The 24,732-nt window shown below is 46.2% G+C and overlaps 2 protein-coding genes across 6 annotated transcripts in view; one reads left to right on the top strand and one right to left on the bottom strand.

The window, feature by feature from the left end:
* The window catches only part of CEP41 (centrosomal protein 41), a 48,578-nt gene extending 40,321 nt beyond the window's left edge, over window positions 1–8,257 (top strand). For 3 of the 5 annotated variants that reach the window (XM_023207850.2, XM_023207851.1, XM_023207852.2), the window contains 5 exons: window positions 1,738–1,889; window positions 2,587–2,654; window positions 4,020–4,134; window positions 4,585–4,800; window positions 5,760–8,257. In XM_023207850.2, the coding sequence (XP_023063618.1) occupies window positions 1,738–1,889; window positions 2,587–2,654; window positions 4,020–4,134; window positions 4,585–4,800; window positions 5,760–5,908 (700 nt within the window). In that variant the 3' untranslated portion in view covers window positions 5,909–8,257. The remainder of the gene's footprint in view (window positions 1–1,737; window positions 1,890–2,586; window positions 2,655–4,019; window positions 4,135–4,584; window positions 4,801–5,759) is intronic. The other 2 variants (XM_023207855.1, XM_023207854.2) reach the window with 1 other exon arrangement.
* An 8,594-nt stretch (window positions 8,258–16,851) lies between these two features.
* Window positions 16,852–24,496, bottom strand: CPA1 (carboxypeptidase A1). Its single transcript, XM_023207856.2, has 10 exons — window positions 24,411–24,496; window positions 23,820–23,901; window positions 23,127–23,360; window positions 22,769–22,870; window positions 21,489–21,590; window positions 21,187–21,297; window positions 20,359–20,449; window positions 19,641–19,840; window positions 19,054–19,138; window positions 16,852–17,136 (listed from the first exon to the last, which is right to left on the bottom strand). The coding sequence occupies exons 1-10, from the start codon at window positions 24,473–24,475 to the stop codon at window positions 16,949–16,951; spliced, it is 1,260 nt and encodes a 419-aa protein (XP_023063624.1). The 5' UTR covers window positions 24,476–24,496; the 3' UTR covers window positions 16,852–16,948.
* Between the last annotated feature and the right edge of the window lie 236 nt (window positions 24,497–24,732).

The raw sequence follows: 24,732 nt of genomic DNA, 5'->3' as shown, positions 1-24,732 counted from the left end.
GGATCTGTGTTTGTTTTTTTTTTTTTTCTTGCCTTAGAAACAGAACTTGCAGGAGTAAAGTCTCACATTTTAATCCCAGCCTTCTACTTTCTCTTTATGTAAATGCCACCTCCTGAATCTTTTTCACTGCATTCTTACTGAGTTAATGGAGAATATATTAATAGGAGAGTTTAATTTTCATTTCTCAGTTCCATTCTTCTCCCTCCTACATGTAAGTTTGTTATGAGGAATTACTTTACAAATACTATCTTTTGATTCAGAGAGTATGATTTTCCCCCCTTTTCTGACTGCTGCAGCTTATAATACCCGGTCCGGAAGTGACAGTGCCACATGTAGTGCTCTGATACTGAGTAGATGCAAAGGAAAAAGCAGTACTTGGTGTTGATTCTAAAGCTGAACGTGGCTGTTCCTTCTTTTTATTTTATTCTTCTGCTCCTTCTTCTAAGGCATGGGCCTCCTTATTCCATGGATTACATGGACTTTAGTCCGTGTAGTACTTTCTCACTAATATTAACTGTTGATTATAAGACAGTACTGATTTTCAGCAGATATCCATCCCTTTGACTGGATAAAATAGTTGTAGAGAAATTAGTTCTACCAGAGAAAGAATTGCTATCATCATTCCACCATTATTATTATTCTTTTAGCTTCATATTATGATAGTTAACTTTTGCAAAAGGACTCTAAAATTGCATTCAAGAAGAGATAGGCCAACAGGACTTCCACTGAGGATGCAGTTTCTTATCAAACAGATGTTCTTCTCCTTTGGTTCAACAAAATATGCACTATATAGCACAGAGGTATAGTGTTTATTGGATTTAAACGCAGAATTTGATTTGCTGTTATGGGAAGGGAGCTAAGGTACATACTAAGCTGTGATTTAGCATATGTGTCTTGATATTTCCTAAGAAAGTAACCATCTTCTTATTCCAGTAAGGATATTTCACTGCTTGCCATTTTGTTCATAACACTTAGTCTTCTTATTCCTTTGATTCATGTTTTTACCACATTTTCCCTATAATATTAAGACGGTGACCAGTTTTGGTGATTGATTGACCGTAGACTCAGAACTGTTAGTGGTAGTGGTTAGCTTGCTCATTTTAATCCCAGCTCTTCCTCTGTCTCATTCTATGAATGCCACCAAATCTAAAGCCTCGTCAACCTCAATGTTGTAACCTACAAAACTGAAGTTGAGTACAGAGCGCTACGGAAGTATTAAGATTCATTCAATACCATAGCAGATAGGTCACTGACTACGTATATGAAATGTATAAAGCATTATTGTTACTTTAATTACTAGATTATTATATTGTTATTTAATATATCTAGAAAGAAATGCCTTTCCTTTTTCCTGTCCTACCAACCATATTCTTTCCTCTTTCACCCCACTGGATTCACTGTTCCCTTCTTTCTCCCTCTGATGCTGCCCTTGTGGCTAAAGGCAGCATGCACCCTTCAGTCCCTAACCCCTCAGCCATGTAATGCACTGACACACATTGTCTGAAGGTGAGTGTGGACATGTGGGTCTCCTGTGTGGGGTCCAGTGTAGTAGAAGAGGAAGTCCACAGAATCCTGCATTCAGAGGCAGAACTGAGACACCACGTCCATGTTTCTTTCCCTTTGAAGCGCCCTTTGAAAAGAGATTGAGCACTCGTCTCACTATTCTGAAGAAACATGTTTGACCTTTAAGCCACCAACCTCTGACTAGTTTCTGCTGACCTACTTTTTCACTTGCAGTGTCATCAGTGGTGTTGGGGAACTGGATCTAGACAAAGGGCCAGTGAAGAAAGCAGAGCCCAATACCAAAGACAAACCTTATCCTGACTGCCCCTTCCTGCTGCTAGATGTGCGTGATAGAGATTCTTACCAGCAGTGCCACATTGTTGGAGGTAAGAGAGAGAAGGCTTTAAAGTGCCTCACTCTCAAGAACAGAGGGCCTGCTCTTGAGTCTAGGCAGGCTGGAACCACAGCTCATGGTAGACAGTTAAGCAAACCGTACGTTAGCTGGATCCATTATGGAATCCTACAGGATTGGCTCCACCATAAAATACTCTGAGAGGCTGCTGATTTTCACAGGTGGCAGTCAGAAGGAGGGAAATGAAGCTTCATACTTTGTTCATAATGCCCTCTTTCTTTGCTTTCACAGAAGTGTTTAGGTTTATGGCTCGTTGATTTTTTTTTTTTTTTTTTGGTCAGTATCTTGCTCTGTGGCCAAGACTGCAGTGCAGTGGTACAATCATGGCTCACTGCAGCCTTGCCTTCCTGGGCTCAAGTGATCCTCCACCCTCAGCCTCTCGAGTACCTGGGACTACGGGCATATGCCACAACACCCAGCTAATGTTTTTGTATTTTTTATAGAGATGAGGCCTCACCATGCTGCCCGGGCTGGTCTCAAACTCCTGGACTCAAGCGGTCCACCCACCTTGGCCTCCCAAAGTGCTGGGATTACAGGTGTGCACCCCCGTGCCCAGCAGCTCATGAATTTTGAAGATGTATTTAACTCTTAGATTTTAAACCAGCTGGGAATTGAGGCCAAGTTGTATTAAGAGAACAACAGACTTCCTAAACTTTTTCTTCTCTTTGCAGCTTACAGTTACCCAATTGCAACTCTGTCTAGAACAATGAACCCTTATTCAAATGATATTCTTGAATATGTATCCTTTGTTGCATTTTAAGGAATTGGGTGGTATGAGGATTATAAGAATCAAAGTTACCGTGCACCACGCTCCTGGTAAGAATGCTGTGAAGGACCTTTGATGTTACTCGGCTGAGCATATTTTAGAATTTGGATTCCTAGCTATTGCCGAGAATCCTGACTCTTAAGGCGGACGCTTTGAAACTGTCTTGCCCTGGGCCAAAAAACACTAGGTTAAGAGTTAGGATCCATTGAGAGTTAGTCCTAAGAGAGTTTTTTCCTCCCAGAAAACTTTACATAGCAGAACTTAGGGTTTTTTTCTATTTTAATTTTTTCTTTTAAAATTTTAATTTTTTCATTCATAAAAATTATACAAGCAGAAAATTATTATTATTTTTTTTTGAGACAGAGTCTCACTTTGTCACCCAGGCTGGAGTGCAGTGGCACGCTCTCGGCTCACTGCAAGCTCTGCCTCCCGTGTTCACGCCATTCTCCTGCCTCAGCCTCCGGAGTAGCTGGGACTACAGGCACCCGCCACCTCGCCTGGCTAATTTTTTTTTTTTGTATTTTTAGTAGAGACAGGGTTTCACCATGTTAGCCAGGATGGTCTCGATCTCCTGACCTCATGATCCACCTGCCTTGGCCTCCCAAAGTGCTGGGATTACAGGCGTGAGCCACCATGCCTGGCCGAAAATAATTTAAATACCAAAAATTATTAAAAGGAAAATTGAAATCTCTTATAATCACACAGTTGAGCAGTGGCTCCTGTTACACTATTAGTATATTTTGTTCCAGACTGTCTTTTGCATGTTTGTTTTTTTTTTTAACAAAGTTGAAACCTTACTGTATATGTAATTTAGTATCCTGCTTTTTTTCAGTTCATATTCCGACGTATTTCCCCATGCTGATGCAAGCCTTCTGTAAACCATATTTTTGATGCTATGTAATATCTTCAGATTTACTATGATTTACTAAACTGTTCCTTGATTTTGGACTTTTTAGATGGCTCCCACATTTTTACTATCATAAATAGACTTCAGTGGACACATTAGGCATAGAAGTTGTTCTATTTATTCATCTGTAAAATGGGGATTGCAATATTTACTTTCCAGGGTCGTAAGGATAAGAGAGCTAAAGGATGTAAAGTCCGTAACTAGTGCTGTTAGACCATGGTAACATCAGTTTGCAGAAAAAACGAATACCAGTTTGTGTGGTTTCCATGACTGGAAACCATCCAGTCCCTGCTGGTGTGATGGTAAGAATGGGCTTGTCCATCGTTCCCAGGAACTCAGACAGGTGGACTGACCTTTTATTCCTTGGGGGTTTCTCGTAGTCTTGGGACATCAACCCAGTGCCTTGGAACCTTAACTCATCTGACTCTTAGAAAAATGCCCATGGCAAGATCATCATTCTGTATGACGACGATGAAAGGCTGGCCAGTCAGGCGGCCACCACCATGTGCGAGCGTGGATTTGAAAACCTCTTCATGCTTTCCGGAGGTGAGCAAGTGATACTCTGCTTGGGACTTCAAAGGCTGATCATCCTTCAGTCCCACCTGCATCCCCTTTTCTCTCTTGGTGCTCAGAATTCAGTGTTCTGGAAAGAGAAAAAGCCATGCTGGCTGAAAGGAGTCAGGAGTTATGTGAAACTTCCCTTAGCTTCATCAGCACATGTTTTTAATTCCTGATGTTGCTTCAGGGCTCTGTCAGAAAGCCCTAATGCGGAAGACTTGAGCAAAAGGATTTCTTGTGGAATTCTCAGAATCCATGTAACAACAAATATTTTCTGGTATAATTTGCTTAATGATGAAATAGTTAAGAAAAATTTCATGTCCTTGTGTTGGCCTCAACTTGATGACCAGAGATTAGAAGACATGCGGGCTTCTTTCCAGGTTTTGGCTTGGCCTTGCCATATTAATGCAGCTTCTTCTGATGCTTTTCCAAACCTAGGTCTAAAAGTCTTAGCTCAGAAATTCCCGGAAGGACTGATTACTGGTTCCCTGCCAGCGTCTTGCCAGCAGGCCCTTCCTCCTGGTTCTGCCCGGAAACGATCCAGCCCCAAAGTGCCACCCCTACCAGCTGAGAATAAATGGAGATTTACCCCAGAAGACTTAAAAAAGATAGAATATTATCTGGAAGAGGAGCAAGGGCCTGCAGATCATCCTAGTAAGATCTTTTGACCTTTAAAGATAATGTTTGGTTTGCAGCCTTGAATATCACCTCATCATATGAAAACCTTCATCTCTTATATTTAGATTCTTACAATACTAGGGAAGTGTGTTACAGGTGCTGGGGAGGGGAGGCAGTGGAGGTGACCCCAGATAGTGGCAAGAATTATGCATTGAAGAGAGACTTTATCAAAACGTAGAGCCTTTTTTTTTTTTTTTTTTTTTTTTTTTTTGAGACAGAGTCTTGCTCTTTCACCCAGGCTGGAATGCTGCAACCTCCGTCTCCCTGGTTCAAGCAATTCTCCCACTTCAGCCTCCTGAGTAGGTGGGATTACAGGTGCCCACCACCACGCCAGGGAAACTTTTTTTTGTATTTTTAGTAGAGACAGGGTTTCACCATGTTGGCCAGGCTGGTCTCGAACTCCTGGCCACAAGTGATCCGCCCGCCTCAGCCTTCCAAAGCGCTAGGATTACAAGCATGAGCCACTGCGCCCAGGGAAAAATGTAGAGACTTCATCAAAAAGTATATCTCAGGCAAAACTGAGGAGTTAAACATCAGACATTCAGATTCTTTCTTGGAAAGTTTTTGATTCCTTCTGCTGCGTTTGCTTCTCCACTCTGAGAGCCTCCGGGGTCTGTCTTCCTACCTTCGTTTAACCATACTGCATCTTCTTCTTTCCCCTAATCGCTCCTCAGCTGCATCCTCTCTACGAAGGAAGTAGTGGAGGACAGACTAGGTTTGTTGGGGATGATGGAGAGGAAGGGAAAAAACCTATCTGGGTTTCCCTTCATTTCTGTCCCCCTCCCCACCTTCAGGCTGATCTCAAGGATGAGGAGTAGGTCATCATTGGCCTAAAGTAGGTACTGCACAGGACTTCATTAGCTTAAAACTGTACTTGGCAGATTGTCCCTGGAATCATTCTTGCAGCTATCTTCCTTCTTTCTTGCTCCCTTCAGGCCGACTGAACCAAGCTAACTCCTCCGGAAGAGACTCCAAGGTACCTGGTGCCCGAAGCACTCAGAATCTGCCTGGTGGGGGCCCTGCCAGCCATTCAAACCCCCGCTCCCTCAGCAGTGGCCACCTGCAAGGCAAACCCTGGAAGTAAAGACTTTGTCTCACTTAGGCAAATAAATGTTGTTCCTCTTTTCGGAACCCCTGAGCATTTCCCAAGTTGGGTCATTTCCAGAAACTTCTGCAGAAGGAAAGACCATGACATACGTATGGGATAGGCCCTCTTCCCTCTCCCTATCTCCAGTTCCTCTCCCCTCGGGAGGCCACCTTGGGAAGAATTTTGACAGGTGACCACAAAAACCAGAGGCGTGACAGGCTCTAGTGTCCTCCCTGTTGTTTACAGCATATTTAAGTCTTGTGAAACTGTATAGGAAAAAAGGATCTAAGTTTTTAGTTTTTTTGTTGTTTTTTTTTTAAAATAAGGTTCAGCTTGTTGGGTATCTCTTCATTGTTTTGTAAATACTTCAGTCACATCTGCCCGTGTGCCCCTCCTGACCGCCTTTTCGTTCACTGTTCTTGACTTCATGAAGGCTTCTCTTTGCAGTCTTGGTGTGAGAAGCTGTTTCCAGGGGTGCAGATGAGCCTTAGGTTCCAGCCGCCTGCAGGCCCCACCCCAGTGGACTCACTCAGCAAGAAGCTCTCTGCCCAGCATACTGCAGGCCCTATTTTGAGTATGGAAGCCAGTGCCTGTGTGCATCACTCAAATTGAAGATGAGGAGAGTAGCTGTACACTCACTGAATGCTCCCCCTTATTAGATATTTTCCTGGAGCCAGAAAGGTGTGCATGTGGGTGTCTTCACACGGGGGAGGAGGGCCTCTCATGGGAAAGCCCTGGCCACCACACCCTTGAAGCCCACCAAAGCGGCCCTCACTTGTGGTCAGTATATCAGTTTTAATGCCCATTGCCCAACTTCAGTCCATCCGTGTTAGATGGATAGAAATTATGGCCACTTGAAAATACCAGCTTTGGTTGGACAACTGTGGACACGCAAGGTGAAGAGAACTCAGAAGTCCTTTCTCAGGGCTGACAGCCTCGTAAGCCCTTGCTTAGAAATACAGTATTAGTCTAATTGAGTAATTAGTGCAATTTCCTGCTTACTTTTCATTCTCATGACTGAACTGTGATTAGGAAGTTGTGATTATAGATTCTGGTTTTGGCCGGAATTTTGAATCAGCATTAATTGAATTGCTAAATGACTGACATTCATTCCATTTAATTGGGGGAACAAAAGGCCTCAGGTAAGGATGAGAAACTCTGAAATCAGATGGAAAAGAGCCATGTTAATTTTTATGGTCTGTGATCGTAGCTGTGATAAGGGACTGAGGAATAAATTGTGCTCTTTGTCATGGCAACCAGCTTCTGAAAAGCCAGCTGAAAATTGCCTGTCCTGCTGGTAACTGCTACAGGGTAAGATTTGCCTTAACAGTACTATTTTCTCGCCACAAAAAAAAAAAAAAAAGAAATGCACCACAGTATTTCTAGCATGGGGGCTGTGTTTGTATGAGAAATAAACGTAATAAATATCTCATAAAGACATATGGAAAAATAACTTTCAGATTCAACCCAGTTCTGTTTTAGAGTGTGTTTATTCTTCTCTACTTGATTTCCAAAGTGCAACATTTTCCAATGCTTTAGAAATCAAACAAACCAGGAACATTGTTCAGATGTCAAGCCGTGCCCAATTTTCCACAAGATTCAAGAATCTTGTATAAAATTCAGCCAACGTACACATAGCTTTAATGAGGAGTCTGTCATGTTTCCCCATAAATTTATTGCCTGAGAACTTAGTTCAGGCTTTGCTAATGCCAAAATGCTCTGGCTTTGTATTTTCTTTACAGCGTAGATAGAAAAATGCACATTTTTCCACACTCAACTTTCCCCTAGCATGGACAAGATTTTCAGCCATTTTTGCCACATATACATTTTTAAGGAAAAAATATTTTTCTCTGTAACAAAGTTCTGGTTATGCCATTTTAAAGGTGACTTGTCAGGAGTTGAGACTTCCCTGCCGCATTCTATTTTGAAAGTAAATGGTCTCCCCATTAACATCAGAATGTTCCGGTTCTGCATTCCCATCGTCAACTTTGGAGTGTTAGAAACCACTGTGTATATGTGGAAAGCCAGGTCAGCCAGACCTATTAGAATTGGTGTGCACTCACCTGAGAGGTCTGGCGGGTTGAATATATTTGTGTGTATTTCTCCATAGTGCTTGCTTTGCCCTGTTGGTAAGGATTTTAAATAACCATGCTGAAAAGAGCTGTTCTAATTCTGCATTTTGCATGTTAAATGTTAATATCAAACATTCTTTATGTGCTCGAGGTATTGCTTTTTACATTCTACTTTACCAGTTTCTTCATTAGATTAATTGACATGTATTATTTAAATGACCAGTGATGCTTTGTGCAATTATGAATGTTGAAGATTAAAGTACATAATTACTAATTTGTCGTTTGCTATGAATACGCTGAAAACTGCCAACTTCTCTCTTCTTTTCTGTCGAGATGATTTGGGGAGCCACAGGAGACTGGTGTGATTTTTGCTGCATCTCCTAGAAAAGCATTTTTTTTTTTTTTTTTTTTTAATAAATGATTCAGGAAATCAGTCCAATTAGGGCAGGGGGCCTCAGCTCTCCAGTCAGAAAGCCTGGATTTCTTTTCCTGCTCAGGCTGGGATTGAAGCCACCTTCAACAACTGGATCATGGCTTCCTGCCAGCGTCTCGGGTTGACTAGCTGCCCTTGTCTGGGGCTTGTGAACCCTGAGACGGAAGGTGCTTCATCCGTGTACAGCTACAGCGCCACCTGAACAACAGTGATTGCCAAAGTTTAAATCATACCTTAAATGCTTTAAAGGGGTTTGTATTTAAGGAAGGGAGAAAAGAAGGAAAGAAGCAAGGAAATAGGAAGAAGGGAGGGCACAGAGAAAAAGAGAGGCAGAAAGTGAGGGAGAAAAGAGAAAGCTACATTACTTATTTGAGAACAAAAGGAACACCCTGGGCTGTAATAATGTCAGGCTCAATCTCTTGAAAAGTGTAGAATGATTTAAATGGCCTGCATTCATTTTATCTTTTTTTTTTTCTTTTTTAAACCTTTAGTGGTTAGCCAGGACCAGCACAATCATATTGGGCTTGGTATAAATCCGAATGAAAAGAGCACAAATAACATTCATTAGTTGCTCGGGGATTTTTCCTGTGGTGCTATTTAAATTATACAAAAATTCTTAAGACTTTAGGCTACTCGACCAAGAAAACAGAACAAAACAAAGACCGTGTTTTCTCTAATTCCCTTGTGGAATGTAAGTGAAATCAGAGTCCTAGGCTAGGAAGAAATACACAGGTAATTTTTCTTGTGTTGGTTTTGGTTTCTGTCATGTTGTTTATTGGCTATAGATTCTGTCTTTTATGTTATCTGACTTTTTTAGAGCAAATAATTAGTTTCTGTCCACCTAGATTTAAATCCATGACCACCTTCTTGCTCTACTCTGAAGATAATCATTAAGAACCTTTCTTTTCCCAGTTCCAAAACGTTCTCAGTGTCTTTAATGTGTGTTTATTTTCTTCCCAATTCTTTCAAAGATTTAACTCCCACGATACTTCCCCCCCCCCCCCGGCCCCCCAGGAAGCACCAGAAATGTATATAATTATAATTCACCAGTTTAATTATGTGAGCATGTTGAGTACTTGCATGCTGGTCCATTAATTTTTCACTAACAAATATTTTTTCATGCAAAAGCAATAAATAACATTGTGCTTCCAAAATGTTCAGAATACATTTGGGTAGTAATACTTTCCTAGACTTACAATAATTATTGAAAGTATACTTACGACATCTTTAAATGGATACACAGGTCAGTTACAACATACAAAATGTAATGATGGAAATTTGTCGGTCTTGAATTCAGGCAGAACAGGATTCAGTGCATGATTTTATGTGTTTTCGAAACTGTATCTGTCACATTGTGATCCCCTGATGGCCCCCCTGTCTGTTGCTGATCCTCTTTGTTCTGTGCAGAAGCAAATTCTCACCTGTGTAACGTCCTGAGGCACCTGGTAAAATGTGAGGGGAAGAGAGGCCACTTCTCAAATGCTGTGGACGGATGGCTGCATCTTTTAAAGGATATCAATATGTCTTCCTGTTGCAATTATTTTGACTATAAGCTCCCAGAGGGTGAAAATCACCAACCCTATGACAGTGGCCCTTAATAAGTGTTCATGAATAAATGAACCTGTCAAGATTGAAGTCTGGATGTGATGCCCACTGTGGGGGCCACTCAGTGCTAGTCTGTCATTCTGCAGACCCAGAAAGCTCGTTATCTTCTGTCCCCCTTGTGTATCCTGCCTTTGTAGACGAGGCATTCAAAACCCTGAGGTTTTTAGATCTCCCTCTACAGGAAGTACCTAGAGAGCTGTTGGGGGTGTTATTACCCTGTCTCTGCCAGGCTTAAAGTATCCTCCAGAATTCAGCACGCACAGGCCATACACCACCCCCATCCAAGAGTGGGTTATTTTTCTCTTTTGTTTCAAATCTTGAAGATTTCCAGAAAGTAATAATACTAGCCAATGTTTGTGGAGAGCTTACTTTGCTCCTAGATTCTTTATTATATGTTTTGACTCATTTAATTTCCACAACAGTCTGATGAGTCAGGCACCCCCATTTTCAGATGAGGAGACTGAGGTTCGAGTAGAAATTAAGTGATTCAGGTTTGCCTTCAGTCTCTGAGCTAGGAGGTTGAAAAGCCAGGAGCCAGCCTGAGAACTGTGATTCCAGAGAGTGTTCTTTCAGCCACTCCGCGCTGTGCTTCTCACTCTGGGTGGGCACAGCCGTTTTCTCCCTTGGTGATGCCTCTAATTTACTGTGAAAATGAACCTTTCCCTTGGCTATTGGCTTCCTTTCCCTCCTAGTCACCCACGATTCTTTTGAAAACTTTCCTCCGCTTGCCTGCACAAAAGGTGATGGAAATTCAGGAACTGAAATATCTGCTCCAGGGAATTCGTATTTCCACATTTCCACTGTCTGTGTCTGGTGTCCTGTCTTGAAGACAGGTGCTCCAGGGTTTCCGAGGTTTATTTTGTCTGTTAATGGACACCTTACGAAGTACCACTTAAGGAATGAGAATTACAAACTTCTAATTATATTGTAGGAGAAAAAAGGTTGTTTTCCTGATAGGCCGAGCCATTCATTCAGTAAACCATGTTGATATGATTTGTGCCTGACCTTTTCTTTCCTTTGTGGTGATGTTTCTGATTTCCGCTGAAACATAAGTTGCGTGAATTGGGGATGGCCATAGGCCTGAGTTCCCGGGGAAAGCAGAGGCAAACCTCCTTGCTCCAGTCCTTGTCAGCAGAGCCCTTATTCTACTGCCGTCTTCTAAAAATGTAGCTGATACCACTACTGTGGTTAAGCAGAAGACTTTCAATTTTCTCCTTTTAGTTTGGCAATAAACATTTGGCAATCCCAGTCCCTGAGGTTGTTGGATGATGCTCAGTGTTAGAGTTGCCAAATTAATGCAGATCCTGAAAGCTTTGGGGAAGAATTCATTACCTTTGATAGTTCTTTAGATTTGATGATGCATGCTCTGTGCTTTTCTGAGGGCTTCTCCTTGATTTGGCCAATTTGGATGTTACAGTTGGTCATATCAGCTTCATCTGAGTAGCATCTGGGTCTTAGTGTGTTCACAGAATGATGTTGCTGTAGTTCTTAAAGCAAGAGTCCCTGTGCATCTTCAACTCCACCTTGACCCACTCGCCCTTGCAAAACAATTGCCAGGATGATGAATAACCCTGCACTGGATGAAGGACCAGTGAGGTCATATCTGGATTGTATTCAATGACATTCCCATTTTAACTTTAGGCCAAAGACAGAAAGCTAGCCATGCATATCTGAGTGTTAATTCAAGAGACTACCCTAAGGATTCTCATGGACCATCAATATTGGGCCCACAGGCCATTAGAGAACCATATGTAATGGTCTAAGGAAAAAGTAAAATGAGTTCATTTGAAAATAAAAGACTTTCAAAGGCCCTGGTGAATAGGCATTAGCATAATCAATTCCCAAGATTGCTACAAGAACTGAATGTGAGCAGGAAGGGCTTTTGGGAATTTTCATCAAGCTACAATAAGGTGTAGGATGGGGAATGGCCCCCAACTGCATGAGCTGAGTAATCTCTTCCTCTGGTAGAAACACTGCTGCTTCCAGCTGTATCTTGGAGTGTACATTTTTCTCAAGATAAGACAAACAGCAGCGTTCTGGGCAAGATGATGAAATATGATACCAGAGCAGAAAAAAATGAGTTTAGACAAATTAAAAGAATCTGAGCAAAAACTAAGATGGCCAGTTAGCTGTTTGATGTTGATAATAAACCGATGTTAGGTAACTTTACACACAGGTTATCTACTGTGTTTGAAATAGCTCCCTTCGCTCCCTGCCCATTATAAAAGCTGATCATAAAAGCTCATTGCAAGAAATGCTGAGAAGCATAAAAAGGAAAACTACCACCACCACTACCCAGGTTAGTCATAATTATTATTGGGGGTATCTCCTTCCAGGAAGAGAGAGAGAGAGAAAGCGTGTGTGTGCGTGTGTGTGTGTGTGTGTGTGTGTGTGTCTTTTAAACAAGATGGGATCTGGACTCAACATTTTGTATCCAGCTTCTTTTTTAAAATAACTGTATTGTATAAATCACATACCATTAAATTCACCCATTTTAAGTGTACAATTCAATGACGTTGAGTAAGTTTACAGAATTGTGCAACCATCACCACAATTGTTTTATAACGTTTCCATCTTATAGCCAGTTTCTATCACTTAGTATGTTGTGAACATTTTTCCATGTCAACACAACCCTTAATGGTTTCATGTTGTTCCAGTGTGTGGATGTGTCAGATCAGCATCAAGACTGGTAATTATCTAGGTTCATTTTATTTTTTACCTTTCCAATCTTGTACATACATATTTTTGAACCCATCCAAATATTTTTGTAAAGTAAATTCTTCCATGTGGGTTTTCTGGGTCAAAGACACAATACATTTACTATTTTGATTTATATTGCCAAATTTGCCCTCCGGGAAGGTGGTGCCAATGTCTACGCCACCAGCACTGCATGTTAACGCGGGAGTCGTCAGTCTTTTTATTCTCTGCCAATCTGATGAGAGAAAAATATCTTCATTTCTCCTTAACTAACAAGAAATCACTTAGAAGATCAGTATCTTTCATACATGTATTGATTTGTTTGTGTTTCTTCTTAGTGGAATTGCCTGTTTTTCTTTTGAAATGTTAGTCTTTTTTTTTAAACCCCTTTTATGATTTTAACTCCTTAAAGTTATTAATACTTATTTTCATATCAATACTTTTATTTTTAAGTTGCAGTATTTTCCAAAATTGTCTTTTAGGGTATTAACACATTTTCATATCAATACCTTCATTTTTAAGTTGCAGTCTTTTCCAAAATTCTTTTAGCTTTGTTTTTACTTAGGAATTTTAAGTGTTTTCACCCATAGATTTGTAAAAATATGTATCTACAAACAAAATGTAAATCTCTTCCCACACTTGAAAGTACAAAAAAAAAAAAAAACCTTTCATGTCTTCATTTAACAAGCATTTATTATTTTTTAATATATTTCAGTTTATTTATTTATTTATTTATTTAGACAGCGTCTCCCTCTGTCACCCCTGCTGGAGTGCAGTGGAGCAATCTTGGCTCACTGCAACCTCCACCTCCTGGTTTCAAGCAATTCTCATGCCTCAGCCTCCCGAGCAGCTGGGATTACAGGCGTGCACCACCACCCGGCTAATTTCTGTATTTTTAGTAGAGACGGGGTTTCGCCATACTGGCCAGGCTAATCTCAAATTCCTGACTTCAAGCGATCTGCCCACCTCGGCCTCCCAAAGTGCTGGGATTACAGGCATGAGCCACCACACCCAGCCTAAAATTGTTTTTTTTATAGAGACTGGGTCTCGCTGTGTTGTCCAGGCTGTCTTGAAATCCTGAGCTCAAGCAATCCTCCCACCTCAGCCTCCCAGAGTATTGATATTACAGGCGTGAGCCACTGTACCTGGCCAAGCATTTATTATTATTGATATTAATATCAATACTATTACTATGTGCTGTGCACTTGGCCAAGCAGTGGGGGTTAAATGGTGAACAAAACAAAGCAATCCTTGCCCTTGTGCAATTTACATTCATTCCTTGACTTCAGCTTTCTTAAGACTTACTTGCTCAACTCTGGGAATTCAAAATAACTTGTGCAGGGTATTTTCAGCAAGCCTACAACATACAGATCATAACATTTATGAATTCACTAATAAAAGTAGACAGCATTCACTCAACAGGTATCTATTGGGCATCTATGTGTCAGGTACTGTTAATACTATTGGGGGTTGAATGCCAAACAAGGTGGTTCCTGCTGTCAGGAAGCACAGTTTATTTCTTTTTTTTTTTTTTTTGAGACGGAGTCTGGCTCTGTCGCCCAGGCTGGAGTGCAGTGGCCGGATCTCAGCTCACTGCAAGCTCCGCCTCCCGGGTTTACGCCATTCTCCTGCCTCAGCCTCCTGAGTAGCTGAGACTACAGGCGCCCGCCACCGCGCCCGGCTAATTTTTTGTATTTTTAGTAGAGATGGGGTTTCACCGTGGTCTCTATCTCCTGACCTTGTGATCCACCCGCCTCGGCCTCCCAAAGTGCTGGGATTACAGGCGTGAGCCACCGCACCCGGCAGTTTATTTCAAATTAAGCAATTCTATCATCAAAGTCTAGTGATCCAGTTTTATAAAATGATAAATTTTCATGCTAACTTAAAATTTCTTCTCTTATCAGTCTTCATTAAACAAACGATGATCAGCTTCCTACTCACCCAAACTAAGCAGTTAAAATGGGTTTTGAAAAGAGAGTTATAATCTCTTGATAAACAGATTGAAGGGAAGCATTTTCTAAAAGATAACTTGAAGAAGGTGTTGTCAAATCTTTTCGGTCATCTTTCTGTAAAGAGTGAAACACCATTTTACCTTGTCTCGTAAACTTACATGCTTATAAATTTATGTAAACAATATAATGTAACAATGTAACAAATATTACAAAATGTAACAAATACATAGAGCCTCATTCTTTTTTTTTTTTAGAGACAGGGTCTCACTTTGTTGTCCAGGTTGGAGTACAGTGGTGCCATCATGGCTCAGTGCAACTGCAAACTTCTGGGCTCAAGGGTTCTTCCCACTTCAGCTTCCCAACTGGCTGGGACTATAGGTGCATGCCACCACACCCAGCTAAATTTTTATTTTTTGTAGAGATGGGGGGGTTTCGCTATGTTGCCCAGGCTGGTCTCAAACTCCTGGGATCAAGCAATCTCCCTGCCTCAGCCTCCCAAAATGCTGGGATTACAGTTGTGAGTCACTGTGCCCAGCCCTCATTCTTTTTATTTTTAGAATGTTGATAGCAAAAACAGTATTAAATAAAAGTCCGAGATGAAAATTCCATCCATGTTCCTTTTTTTAAAAAAAGGCATTTTTTACCTTCATGCCACCATTTTATGTGGAAAAGATGCAAGTCAACAGAGCTGGGTGCTTCTTGAAACCTGACCCGGCTGCTAGAGGGAGAAGCTGCCGCCCTCACCCCAGCCCCAGTCCACTCACTTTCCCGGCAGTCTGTGGGAGAACCCCCTGCTCCACATTCACGTCTGAAGCCATATGGAAGAAACAATATGGAGAATCTTTTTTTTTTTCTTTCTTTCTTTTTTTTTTTATGAGATGGACAACTTTCATGTCTCCATTTCACAAGCATTTATTATTTTTAAATATAATTAAATTTTCTTTTTGAGATGGAGTCTCCCTCTGTCACCCAGGCTTCAGTACAGTGGCGCGATCTCAGCTCACTGCAACCTCTACCTCCTGGATTCAAGGGATTCTCCTGCTCAGTCTCCTGAGTAGCTGGGATTCCAGGTATACCCCACCATGCCCGGCTAATTTTTTGTATTTTTAGTAGAAACAGGGTTTCACCATGTTGGCCAGGCTGGTCTTGAACTCCTGACCTCATGATCTGCCCACCTCAGCCTCCCAAAGTGCTGGGATTACAGGCGTGAGCCACCGCGGCCTGCCCAAAAGGGAGATTCTTGCTTTGAAACAAGTTGGGATATCCTATGTAGTTGTGCTAGCTGCTAATTGTAATATCACACGCATCAGGATCACCAAGCTGAAGAAGGGAAGCTAAATCCTGGGAGCCGTGGGCTCAACAAGCGAATGGGAAGGGGTGGGGTGGATGGAAACATGAGGGAGCAGAACTACGTACCGAAGACACTGGGAAGGATGTGGCAAATGAAAAGTGGATGACTTCTATCCCTAAAGGCAAAATCTTCAGAATATATAATTAATTTATACAGTTAATAAAATACCCTGGCCAAATGCGATGACTCACATCTGTAATCCCAGGACTTTGGGAGGCCAAAGTAGGAGGATTGCTTGAGCCCTGGAGTTCAAGACCAGCCTGGGCAACATGGCAAAACCCCGTCTCTACCAAAAAAATTTAAAAATTTAAAATGTCTTGGCATTGGCCTTTGGATTGGTTCTTTATCTTCAGTTAATGATTTTATTTAACCCAATTGTTTTCTTCCAATTTGATTCAGGAATGGAAGATGATATTTTGCTCTTTAGTAATCGGTTTTACTTGACTGCAACATCTATTTTGGACAGCAGTGGCCACCTGGATTATTATATTTCATCTTCCAGGTTGTTGCTTTTATAGATGAACGGACACAGCTAGCTAGACCTTTGTACACACTGAATTCCACGCCACTGTGGGGTGCCAGGCATTTGGTTAGCAGCTGTGGCTGCTGCTTGCTACTAAGGTATGAACAAATCATCCCACTGGTGAGCTGAACTCAGGGTGGTCTAATTAAAACAGACGCCACTTGGATACGACTTCACAGGACGTTGGAATGCAGGGGAATGTAGGGGTCATCTAGTCCAACCACCCACACATTTCCAGTGAGGCCTGCAGGAACTAAATCACTTTTGCCCCAGCTTGAAGAGGCAGACATGCCACATGCATTCCACATGCAAGCCCCAGGATTCTGTTCTTGGTACACTCAAACTTTATTTGGTTGCCTGGGTGGGGCCAGAGAGGAGGACAAGGAGGGTGTCAAAGGATCAGCTCAGTAGGGGTGATTCAGGGTGTGCTCCATGATGGTCAGAAGCGCCAGCCACGTCTCCTGGGCCGTGGGGATGATCTGGGAGGCCGGCAGTAGGAAGCCGTAGTTCCCAGTGTCCCGGAGCTCAAAGGTGAAGGAGTACTTGATGCCCTGGCTGTAGGTCCAGTCAATACTGCTTCCACTGGCTTGATCTGGGGCAGGAGTAAAACAGGAGAGAAAGGGTCAATCACTTTTGGGAACATTTACATGGGTTGGGTTAACGATCCAACACTGTCCAAAGCTCTGTGCCTTGTGCAATGCTGAGTGGAGTCAGTGTCTACTAAGGTCTGCTGTTGACCAAGCAGCCTCACTTCCAAGAAACTCCCACTAAAAAATCTAAGCCAAGAGGTCCAAAGAGGAGACCAGCAATGGTTCCCCTATTCACTGGGGGATGCAAGGAAGTCTCTGCAGTTGCATAAGTCCCTCTGAAAACAGCCTCTGTCCAACAACCACTTCGGTGAAACCCCTATATATACCCGAGTTCCCTGCTTGGGTAACCAGGATTTGTTCCCCTGGGGCGCTGGTCTGCAAGGGGGAAAGTGCAAAGAGCCAGAGTCAAAGCAAAAGCCACTTGTCTTTCTTTTAGGAGGAAACTTTGCCCGGGAAACTAACAGCGGGTAATGAAGCCACTTTTGAATTGGCCCGGGAGAGAGCAGTAGGCTGCATATCAGAATTTAACTTGACAAGGTTGAATGAAGCAAAACCTTGACTCAGAGTTGAATCAGTTTCCAAAGAAGGCCTGGAGTCCAAAAGTGAGGTCAACCTTGGATAAGATTGTGACCTGCTTGTCCACCAAAACCTAGGCACTCCGGCAGGAAGTGTGTGAGGTGTGTACGCAGCTCATCCCCGTCAGCCCTCTACCCAGTTTCGACCTTCAGGTACTTGGAGGCAGGCACACCAGTCTTGTTGTTCCAGCAACATCCCTGGCCAGATCACAGTGTAGAGCCTTTGCTCTAGAATGTTCCTCTGCCTGGAAGACTCTTCCTAGCTGGGTAGCCTCCTGGCTGCCATATCCTCCACCCATTTCCTTCAATATTTGCCCAAATGTCACGCTCTCAAAGAGGCCTGCCCTTCAACCCACCTGCTCCACCTCCACCCCAGTGTTTCTGATTCACCTCACCTGGTCTAGTTTTCGTTTTCCTCCCCAGCATTTGTCACCTCACATACTGTATCATTTACTTATTTATGTTCATTGTCAGTCTCCCTGGCTAGAAAGTTCCCTGATCTTTGCTTATTTCATTCATGGCTATATCCCAAGTGCATGAAACAGGGCCTGGTGCATAGTAGGTGTTCAATTAACATTTGTTGAGTTAATTCCATTTTGATTCAGTAATGCTCCTCTCAGGGGCAGTGCATGAATAAATAAGTGAGGAATAAATCAGGCCTATTCTCTAACTGAGGGGCACTGGAGGAGAAGTGTTTTTTTTGTTGGTGGTGGTGGTGGTGTGTTTTGTTTTGTTTTGAGATGGAGTCTCGCTCTGTTGCCCAGGCTGGAGTGCAGTGGTGCGCTCTCAGCTCACTGCAACCTCCGCCTCCCGGGTTCAAGCAATTCTTGTGCCTCAACCTCCTGAATAGCTGGGACTACAGGTGCCCGCCACCACGCCTGGCTAATTTTTTGTAGTTTTAATAGAGACGGGGTTTCACCGTGTTAGCCAGGATGGCCTCAATCTCCTGACCTCATGATCCGCCCGCCTCGGCCTCCCAAAGTGCTGGGATTACAGGCGTGAGCCACCGCACCCTGCCCCCGAGAAGTGTTTTTTTAAGTTGAATTTCCTGGTGATCTGCAGATCCCAGCAGGACTTTCCACCCCATCCAATCAAAAAACTAGACTTGGCCCCAACATAAGAGGACAAGAGCTGTCAGAAGAATTCACATTTGTCTGAAAGTATCAAAGGGAGCAGAGTTCATGTCCGGAAAAGGACTGCCCACCCCTCAGAACAGCCCTCGCCAGCAGTTGGCAGATCTGGGCGCCCTTGGCTACTTCCTTCCATGAGGGATACTCCTGTGGTCAGGAAGAGCCAGCAGATGTTCCTCACCGGCCCACCAAGAGAGACCACATAGCCACTTACAAATTGCCTTGATGATGCTGCCATACTTGAAGTTGGTTCCGTAGAGAGAGGCCAGGACTTCCACAGCAGCCTTGGAAAGCTGATCCTGGACAAAACACCAAGCAAGGCCACCTGTCACGGCCAGGTTCCTGGAACAGCATGGCCAGGGTAGTCTGGGGGCTGGCAGGGGAGCCTAGGAGAAGCACCCTGCAGACGTGGGCCTCTCGCAGGGAGCACAGAGCCTGCTTAGCCTGCAAGCTCAGCCCGGGAGCCTGTCAGCACAGTTTTCTGGCCCTTCAGTGTGTCCAGCTGGCCTTCTCTGCCCTTCAGTCACATGTACCTCCACATGTGGTGCCTAAGATCGAAGTCTAGCCCTGCCCCTTGCTCTGTCACATGACAGAAGTGACTCCATCACCTCTGTGCCTCGATTTCTCAGAAAAAAATGGTAGTCCACCCTGCTGGTCTTCCCAAGCCATCAGGGTCTGCGGGAGGAAGAGGTGTCAGGCACTCTGGAGGTATCTGTGCCTTACGCAGGTCTAACTGGGGAAAGCCCAGGCCTGTCCGAAGCCACCTTGGGGACGAGGGACCATGCCGAGGTCAGTGCCTACCAGCTCATCCTGGTCAGGGGCTGGTTCTGTTTTGTAGCCATAGGGATACAGGAGGAGCTGGGAGTAGCTGTGGAGGGAGATGAAGGCCTTGATGTTCCCATGGTCCTTCACAAAGTCCACGATGGACTTGACCTCCACTTCAGAATTGGCAAACTTGCCATGGTAAGTCTGCGAGCAGGGGTTGCTGCTGGCTCCGGCCACTGTGGGGGGACAGAGGGCATGGTGGTGTGGCTCCTCCAGTTTCTGTGGCTTCTGGAATCCAGTTCTTTGCATGGAGTTGGGGGTGAGGTGGGTACAAAAGGGCTCACTCCCACCCCTGGATTCAGGAAAGCCCAGAGGCCTTCTATGACCTGGGGGTGCTGCCCTCCCAGCCTGGTTTGGGCAGAGCTGATGGACACGCCCAGGAAGGGAAGACGGGCTCCTCAGTGGAGACTAGTTCTCACAGAGACGTGGCCAAGGAGGGAGGACTTCAGGTTAAGCTAGAAGCCCCCTAGATAGGATTTCAGACGTTAGCCCATTTGCAAGGAACTTGCCTTTTACAGACAAGTAACAACCAACTCTCAGAGCACAGCCTCCATCCCCAAGAGCCCTCAGAGGCAGAGCTGCCACCCCCCAACCTCCCCTCACTGCAGGGGCAGGAGAGAGGTGGGAGCAAGAGCAGTGGTGAGGAGCCATCCAGGCCGTCCCATCCTTGTTCTCAAGACACTCTGGGCCTTACACCCAAAGCCAGCATCCCAGTTCCTGTTGGGGTCCACGCCAACACAGAGGGAGTCTGCTGTGAGGGACCGAGTCTTGCGCCACATGCGATCCTGAGGAAGAAAACAGGATCAGCCACCCCGAGGCACGTGTGGCGCTCGTCACAGTGCGGGTGGGGGTGGTTCAGAGGCTGCAGAGAGCAGAGTGGACTCGGGGGAGGGTTCCCTGGAGGCGGAAGCCCTCAACACTAGTGCTCTGATAGGGAGCTGAGTTACAGGCACAGCTTGGGATGGGATCCACTCCCAGCTGGTTGTCGGGGAGGAAGATCAGCAGAGGGGGCATCGGGTGAAGGAGAGCGGGGAAGGCCATAGGATGGCATTTGGCCAGAGGGTTCTATGTGGCCAAGAAGCCGTGAGCTGTCCCCCGCCAAGATTGTGGCCCTGTGTCATTAGTCGGATGTTTTATTTGCCATAAAAACAGAAGTAGGACCAGGAAGTAAGGTCTGGGGCAGTGAGCCTCCACTGGGGACAATCTTGACCCTCCCCTGAGATATTTTGCAATAGCTGAAGACATTTTGGTTGTCACCACTGGAGAGGGGGCTCCAACTGGCATTGAATGGGTATAAGGTTAGGATGCTAGAAACATCTTGGATGCACAGGACAGCCCCCATGACAAAGAATCATTCACCCCAAATGCCAATCATGCCACAGTTGAGACACCCTCGGCTAGAGCACAGGTCTGATTGCTCCTCCCTTGACTTCTGGGGGTTGAGATCAGGTGTGAGCTACTTGTGCGGCTTAGAAGCCAGAGGCCCATCCTGCTTCCCCCAAGGACAGGAGAAGGCCAGTACCTGGCTGTGGGTGAAGGCAAAGCCATCAGGGTTGGTGACGATCTCCAGGAAGATGTCCAGGGTGTCGAGAATGGCGGTGAAAGCTGCATCCTGCCCATAGTCTTGAGTGATCTGGGGGGTTAGAGGGGCAGAGGGGCAGCATAGGCTGGGCCAGGCATCTGCCAAGTCACAGCAATGGATACCTTCCCCCAGGTCCTCTGTGGTCACTGCTTCTGGATGGGCAAAGGGAGGCCCAGGCTTCTGTGGGCCTTGGACACTAATGCCCCACCAGGTGAGAGCCCTTCTCACCTCCCCGACCTTACCTTCTTTGCAAACCAGACCCCACTGGCCTGGGTGACCCACTCCCGGGAATGGATGCCTGCGTCGATCCAGATGGCTGGACGCTTACTGCCCCCCGTGCTGAACTGGAGAGGAAGCAGCGGAGTGATCAGAGGAAATTTCACAGCTGGGGCCTCATCTCGCTGCCCTGAAGGAGGCCCCAATCCGGGCCAGAGACCACCTGCTCTCTGTGTATCTCAGGTAAAGGCTCTGCTTGTGGGGCCATCACTCAGATGGGTGTGGGGCTGGGGGCTGGACAGGGATCCCACAGAGCCTGGCCTCCTGCCCTCCGCCCAAGCTTGGGGTGAATATGACTTGGCCAGGCCCCTGGCCCTTCCGTTGTTCTGCTGCTCAGACAGTTCTCTGGGGGACATCACAAATAAAACAGTTTCTCTGGGTCGGGCGCGGTGGCTCACAGCTGAAATCTCAGCACTTTGGGAGGCTGAGGCGGGTGGATCACTTGAGCCCAGGAGTTTGAGACCAGCCAGGGCAACATGGCGAAACCCTGTCTCTACTAAAAATATAAAAATTATCGGCCAGGGGCAGTGGCTCATGCCTGTAATCCCAGCACTTTGGGAGGCTGAGGCAGGCGGATCACAAGGTCAGGAGATCGAGACCATCCTGGCTAATACTGTGAAACCCTGTCTCTGCTAAAAATACAAAAAATTAGCCAGACATGGTGGCAGGCACCTGGAATCCCAGCTACTTGGGAGGCTGAGGCAGGGGAATCGCTTGAACCCAGGAGGTTGTAGTGAGCAGAGATCGTGCCACTGTGCCACTGTACTCCAGCCTGGGTGCCAGAGCGGGACTCCGTCGCCAAAAAAAAAAAAAAAAAAAAAAAATTATCCGGGCATGGTGGTGTGTGCTTGTAGCCTCAGCTACTCTGGAGGCTGAGGCAGGAGAACCGCATGAACCCAGGAGGCGGAGCTTGCAGTGAGCTGAGATCACACCACTGCACTCCAGCCTGGTGACACAGCGAGACTCTGTCTCAAGAAAACACTTTATCTGGACTACCCAGACTCCACAATACCTTCCACAATGTGACACTTGATGGAAACACTGGATCACCTAAGAGTTTGTGTATGGGCAGGGGTACACACGCGAAGACCAGGGTGGAGACTCAGGCCTTTCCAAATGTCTGCATGGGGAGTCCATCTAACAGCATGTTCCCTGGGACCGTCATTTCTTCATGACAGCCCACGCCCATCACGGATGCCACGTGTGGGTCCATTCTCCTGTGTGTATGCCCACATGTGGATGTTACCTTCAGCACGTAAATGGGACGCCCTTCATAGGTGTTGCCAATCTGGATCTTGCTGACAAGGTGTGGGTTTTCCGCCACCAGTAGGTCCAGGAAGTCATAGATCTGAGGTGGGAAAGAAGAGACGACTGGCCTTCATAGCTTCTGGGCACCCAGATGCTTCCCTTAGCAGCTTCACCATCTCAGACTGCTGTGAGCCCTGCAATGCAATGGAGCTACGACCACACAGGCCACACGGAAACAGAGCAGGTGCTGCGGACACCCAGGCTGGCCCTGGCCCTGGCCCTGGCCCTGCCCCGTTCCTGCCAGCCATGATGAAGAGCTGGTTGCTGCGGGGAGCGGCCGCTAGGGGCGCCCTCACCTCCTCCAGGGTGTGGTAGGTGGCGTAGTTAAAGGTGTCGGTGGAGCGCGCTCCGGACCGGGACGCGAACATCTGCTCCTGCTCCTCGTCCAGCAGCGACTGCACGTCCTCAATCATGGTGTCATAGCTGATGCCATTGGACTCCAGAAAGATCTTGACCGCCTGGATGCTGGGGAAGGGCACTCGGACGTCGATGGGGGAGCCAGGGTGGGCAGGGCCCCTCCAGAAGTCCAGCTGGGGAGGACAAGAGCCGGCACGGTCACAGCGGGCTGGGGGCAGCAGCCAGGACAGCAGGCAGGGACAGGGCTGGCCTGGGAGGAGCTGTTGGTGCCAGAAGTTCTCATATATTTGGGGGTGGGACAGGGATAATAGGGGCAGAGAAAGACGGGGAAACCCTGGGGACTGGAGAGTCCAGTGTAGTCAGGGAAATGGCCTAGGAGCAGAGTGAGAGGCCTTTGAGACAGTAAGGCAGAGGGAGGAACCGGAAAGGGGCCCGGCACATTGCCTAGGTGCTCAAGGGCAGCAAGACTCTGGAGCTGTGGGGTTGAAGTGGCTTCCTAACAGGGTCAATTCCATGTCTCCTTGTTGGGTGGAGAGCGCTCAAGCACAGTTGGCCGCAGAGGCTGGTGGGGACCTGGGGTGGCCCCAGCTGATACCCTGGGGCCTCGAAGAGCCCTTTTCCCCTCTTCTGACCTGCAGATGCTCCAGGTCCTCCAGCTCCTTCACCTTCTGCACCTGGGCCTCATCCGCTGCAGAGATTCGGAGCACCTGATGCCTGGGCAGAGCGGGAGTGGGGAGTGAGCACCCAAGACCGCACCTGCCCTGGCCACGAGCACTCCCCAGGTGCAGGAGGGAGGCAGCAGCCCAGAATCCCTGGACTGGGCCTGGTCCCCTGGGCTGGGCAGGGGAAAGCACTGAGGGTCTCAGCAAGGAGAGGCCTGGGCTCCCTCACCCCTTCTCTCCCCATCTTTAGAAACTTCTAGACACTGTTACTGTCTCCATCCCAGTTCGAACTATTTCTCTGTTCCAAGCCAGCCAGGCCTCCTCCTTTCTCCTCTCCTGAAAACTCTTCCTCAGAGCTCAGATTTCTCCAGGGCTCAGGAGACTGTCTTGGGAGACACAACCTCTTCCCAACCCTGGTTCCTCATCTGCCAGCTGTCCCAGGTGGTGCCAGGCCATCCTCTCTGGCTGTGTTGCCATGTGTCTGTCTGTCTCCTCCACTGGTTGGAGGCTGAGTCCTCCCCATCACCCTCAGAGAGCACCCTCTCCCCTCCACATCCATACCCCACAAATTCCTCCTTGCCAAAGACAGCCCCCAGCAGGACACTCAACACCAGCAACCCCCGCATGCTGCCGCCGGGAGGGAAGGTCAGACTGAGGCCGAGTCGGCCCCCCGGCTTTTAAACCCTCCCAGTACTGAGGACTCCTGGCTGCTCCCGAGGGCTGTTCTCCCCCAGCACCTGGGTCCTGTCCCACGGGGAGGCTGGGGTGGGAGTTCTGAGCTCTGACACCCTCTCACTCTCCCTGATAAAGTGGCAGGGAACTGCGCAGCTGGAGAGATAAGCCAGAGCTCCACCCCCGACCATCTGGGGTCAGCGGGGCCTGA

The sequence above is a fragment of the Piliocolobus tephrosceles genome, chromosome 8 (genome assembly GCF_002776525.5).
Source record: "Piliocolobus tephrosceles isolate RC106 chromosome 8, ASM277652v3, whole genome shotgun sequence".
NCBI classification, from domain to species: Eukaryota; Metazoa; Chordata; class Mammalia; order Primates; family Cercopithecidae; genus Piliocolobus; species Piliocolobus tephrosceles.
The sequence above is the reverse complement of the archived record's forward strand: the minus strand, read 5'-3'. Positions and strand labels throughout refer to the sequence as shown.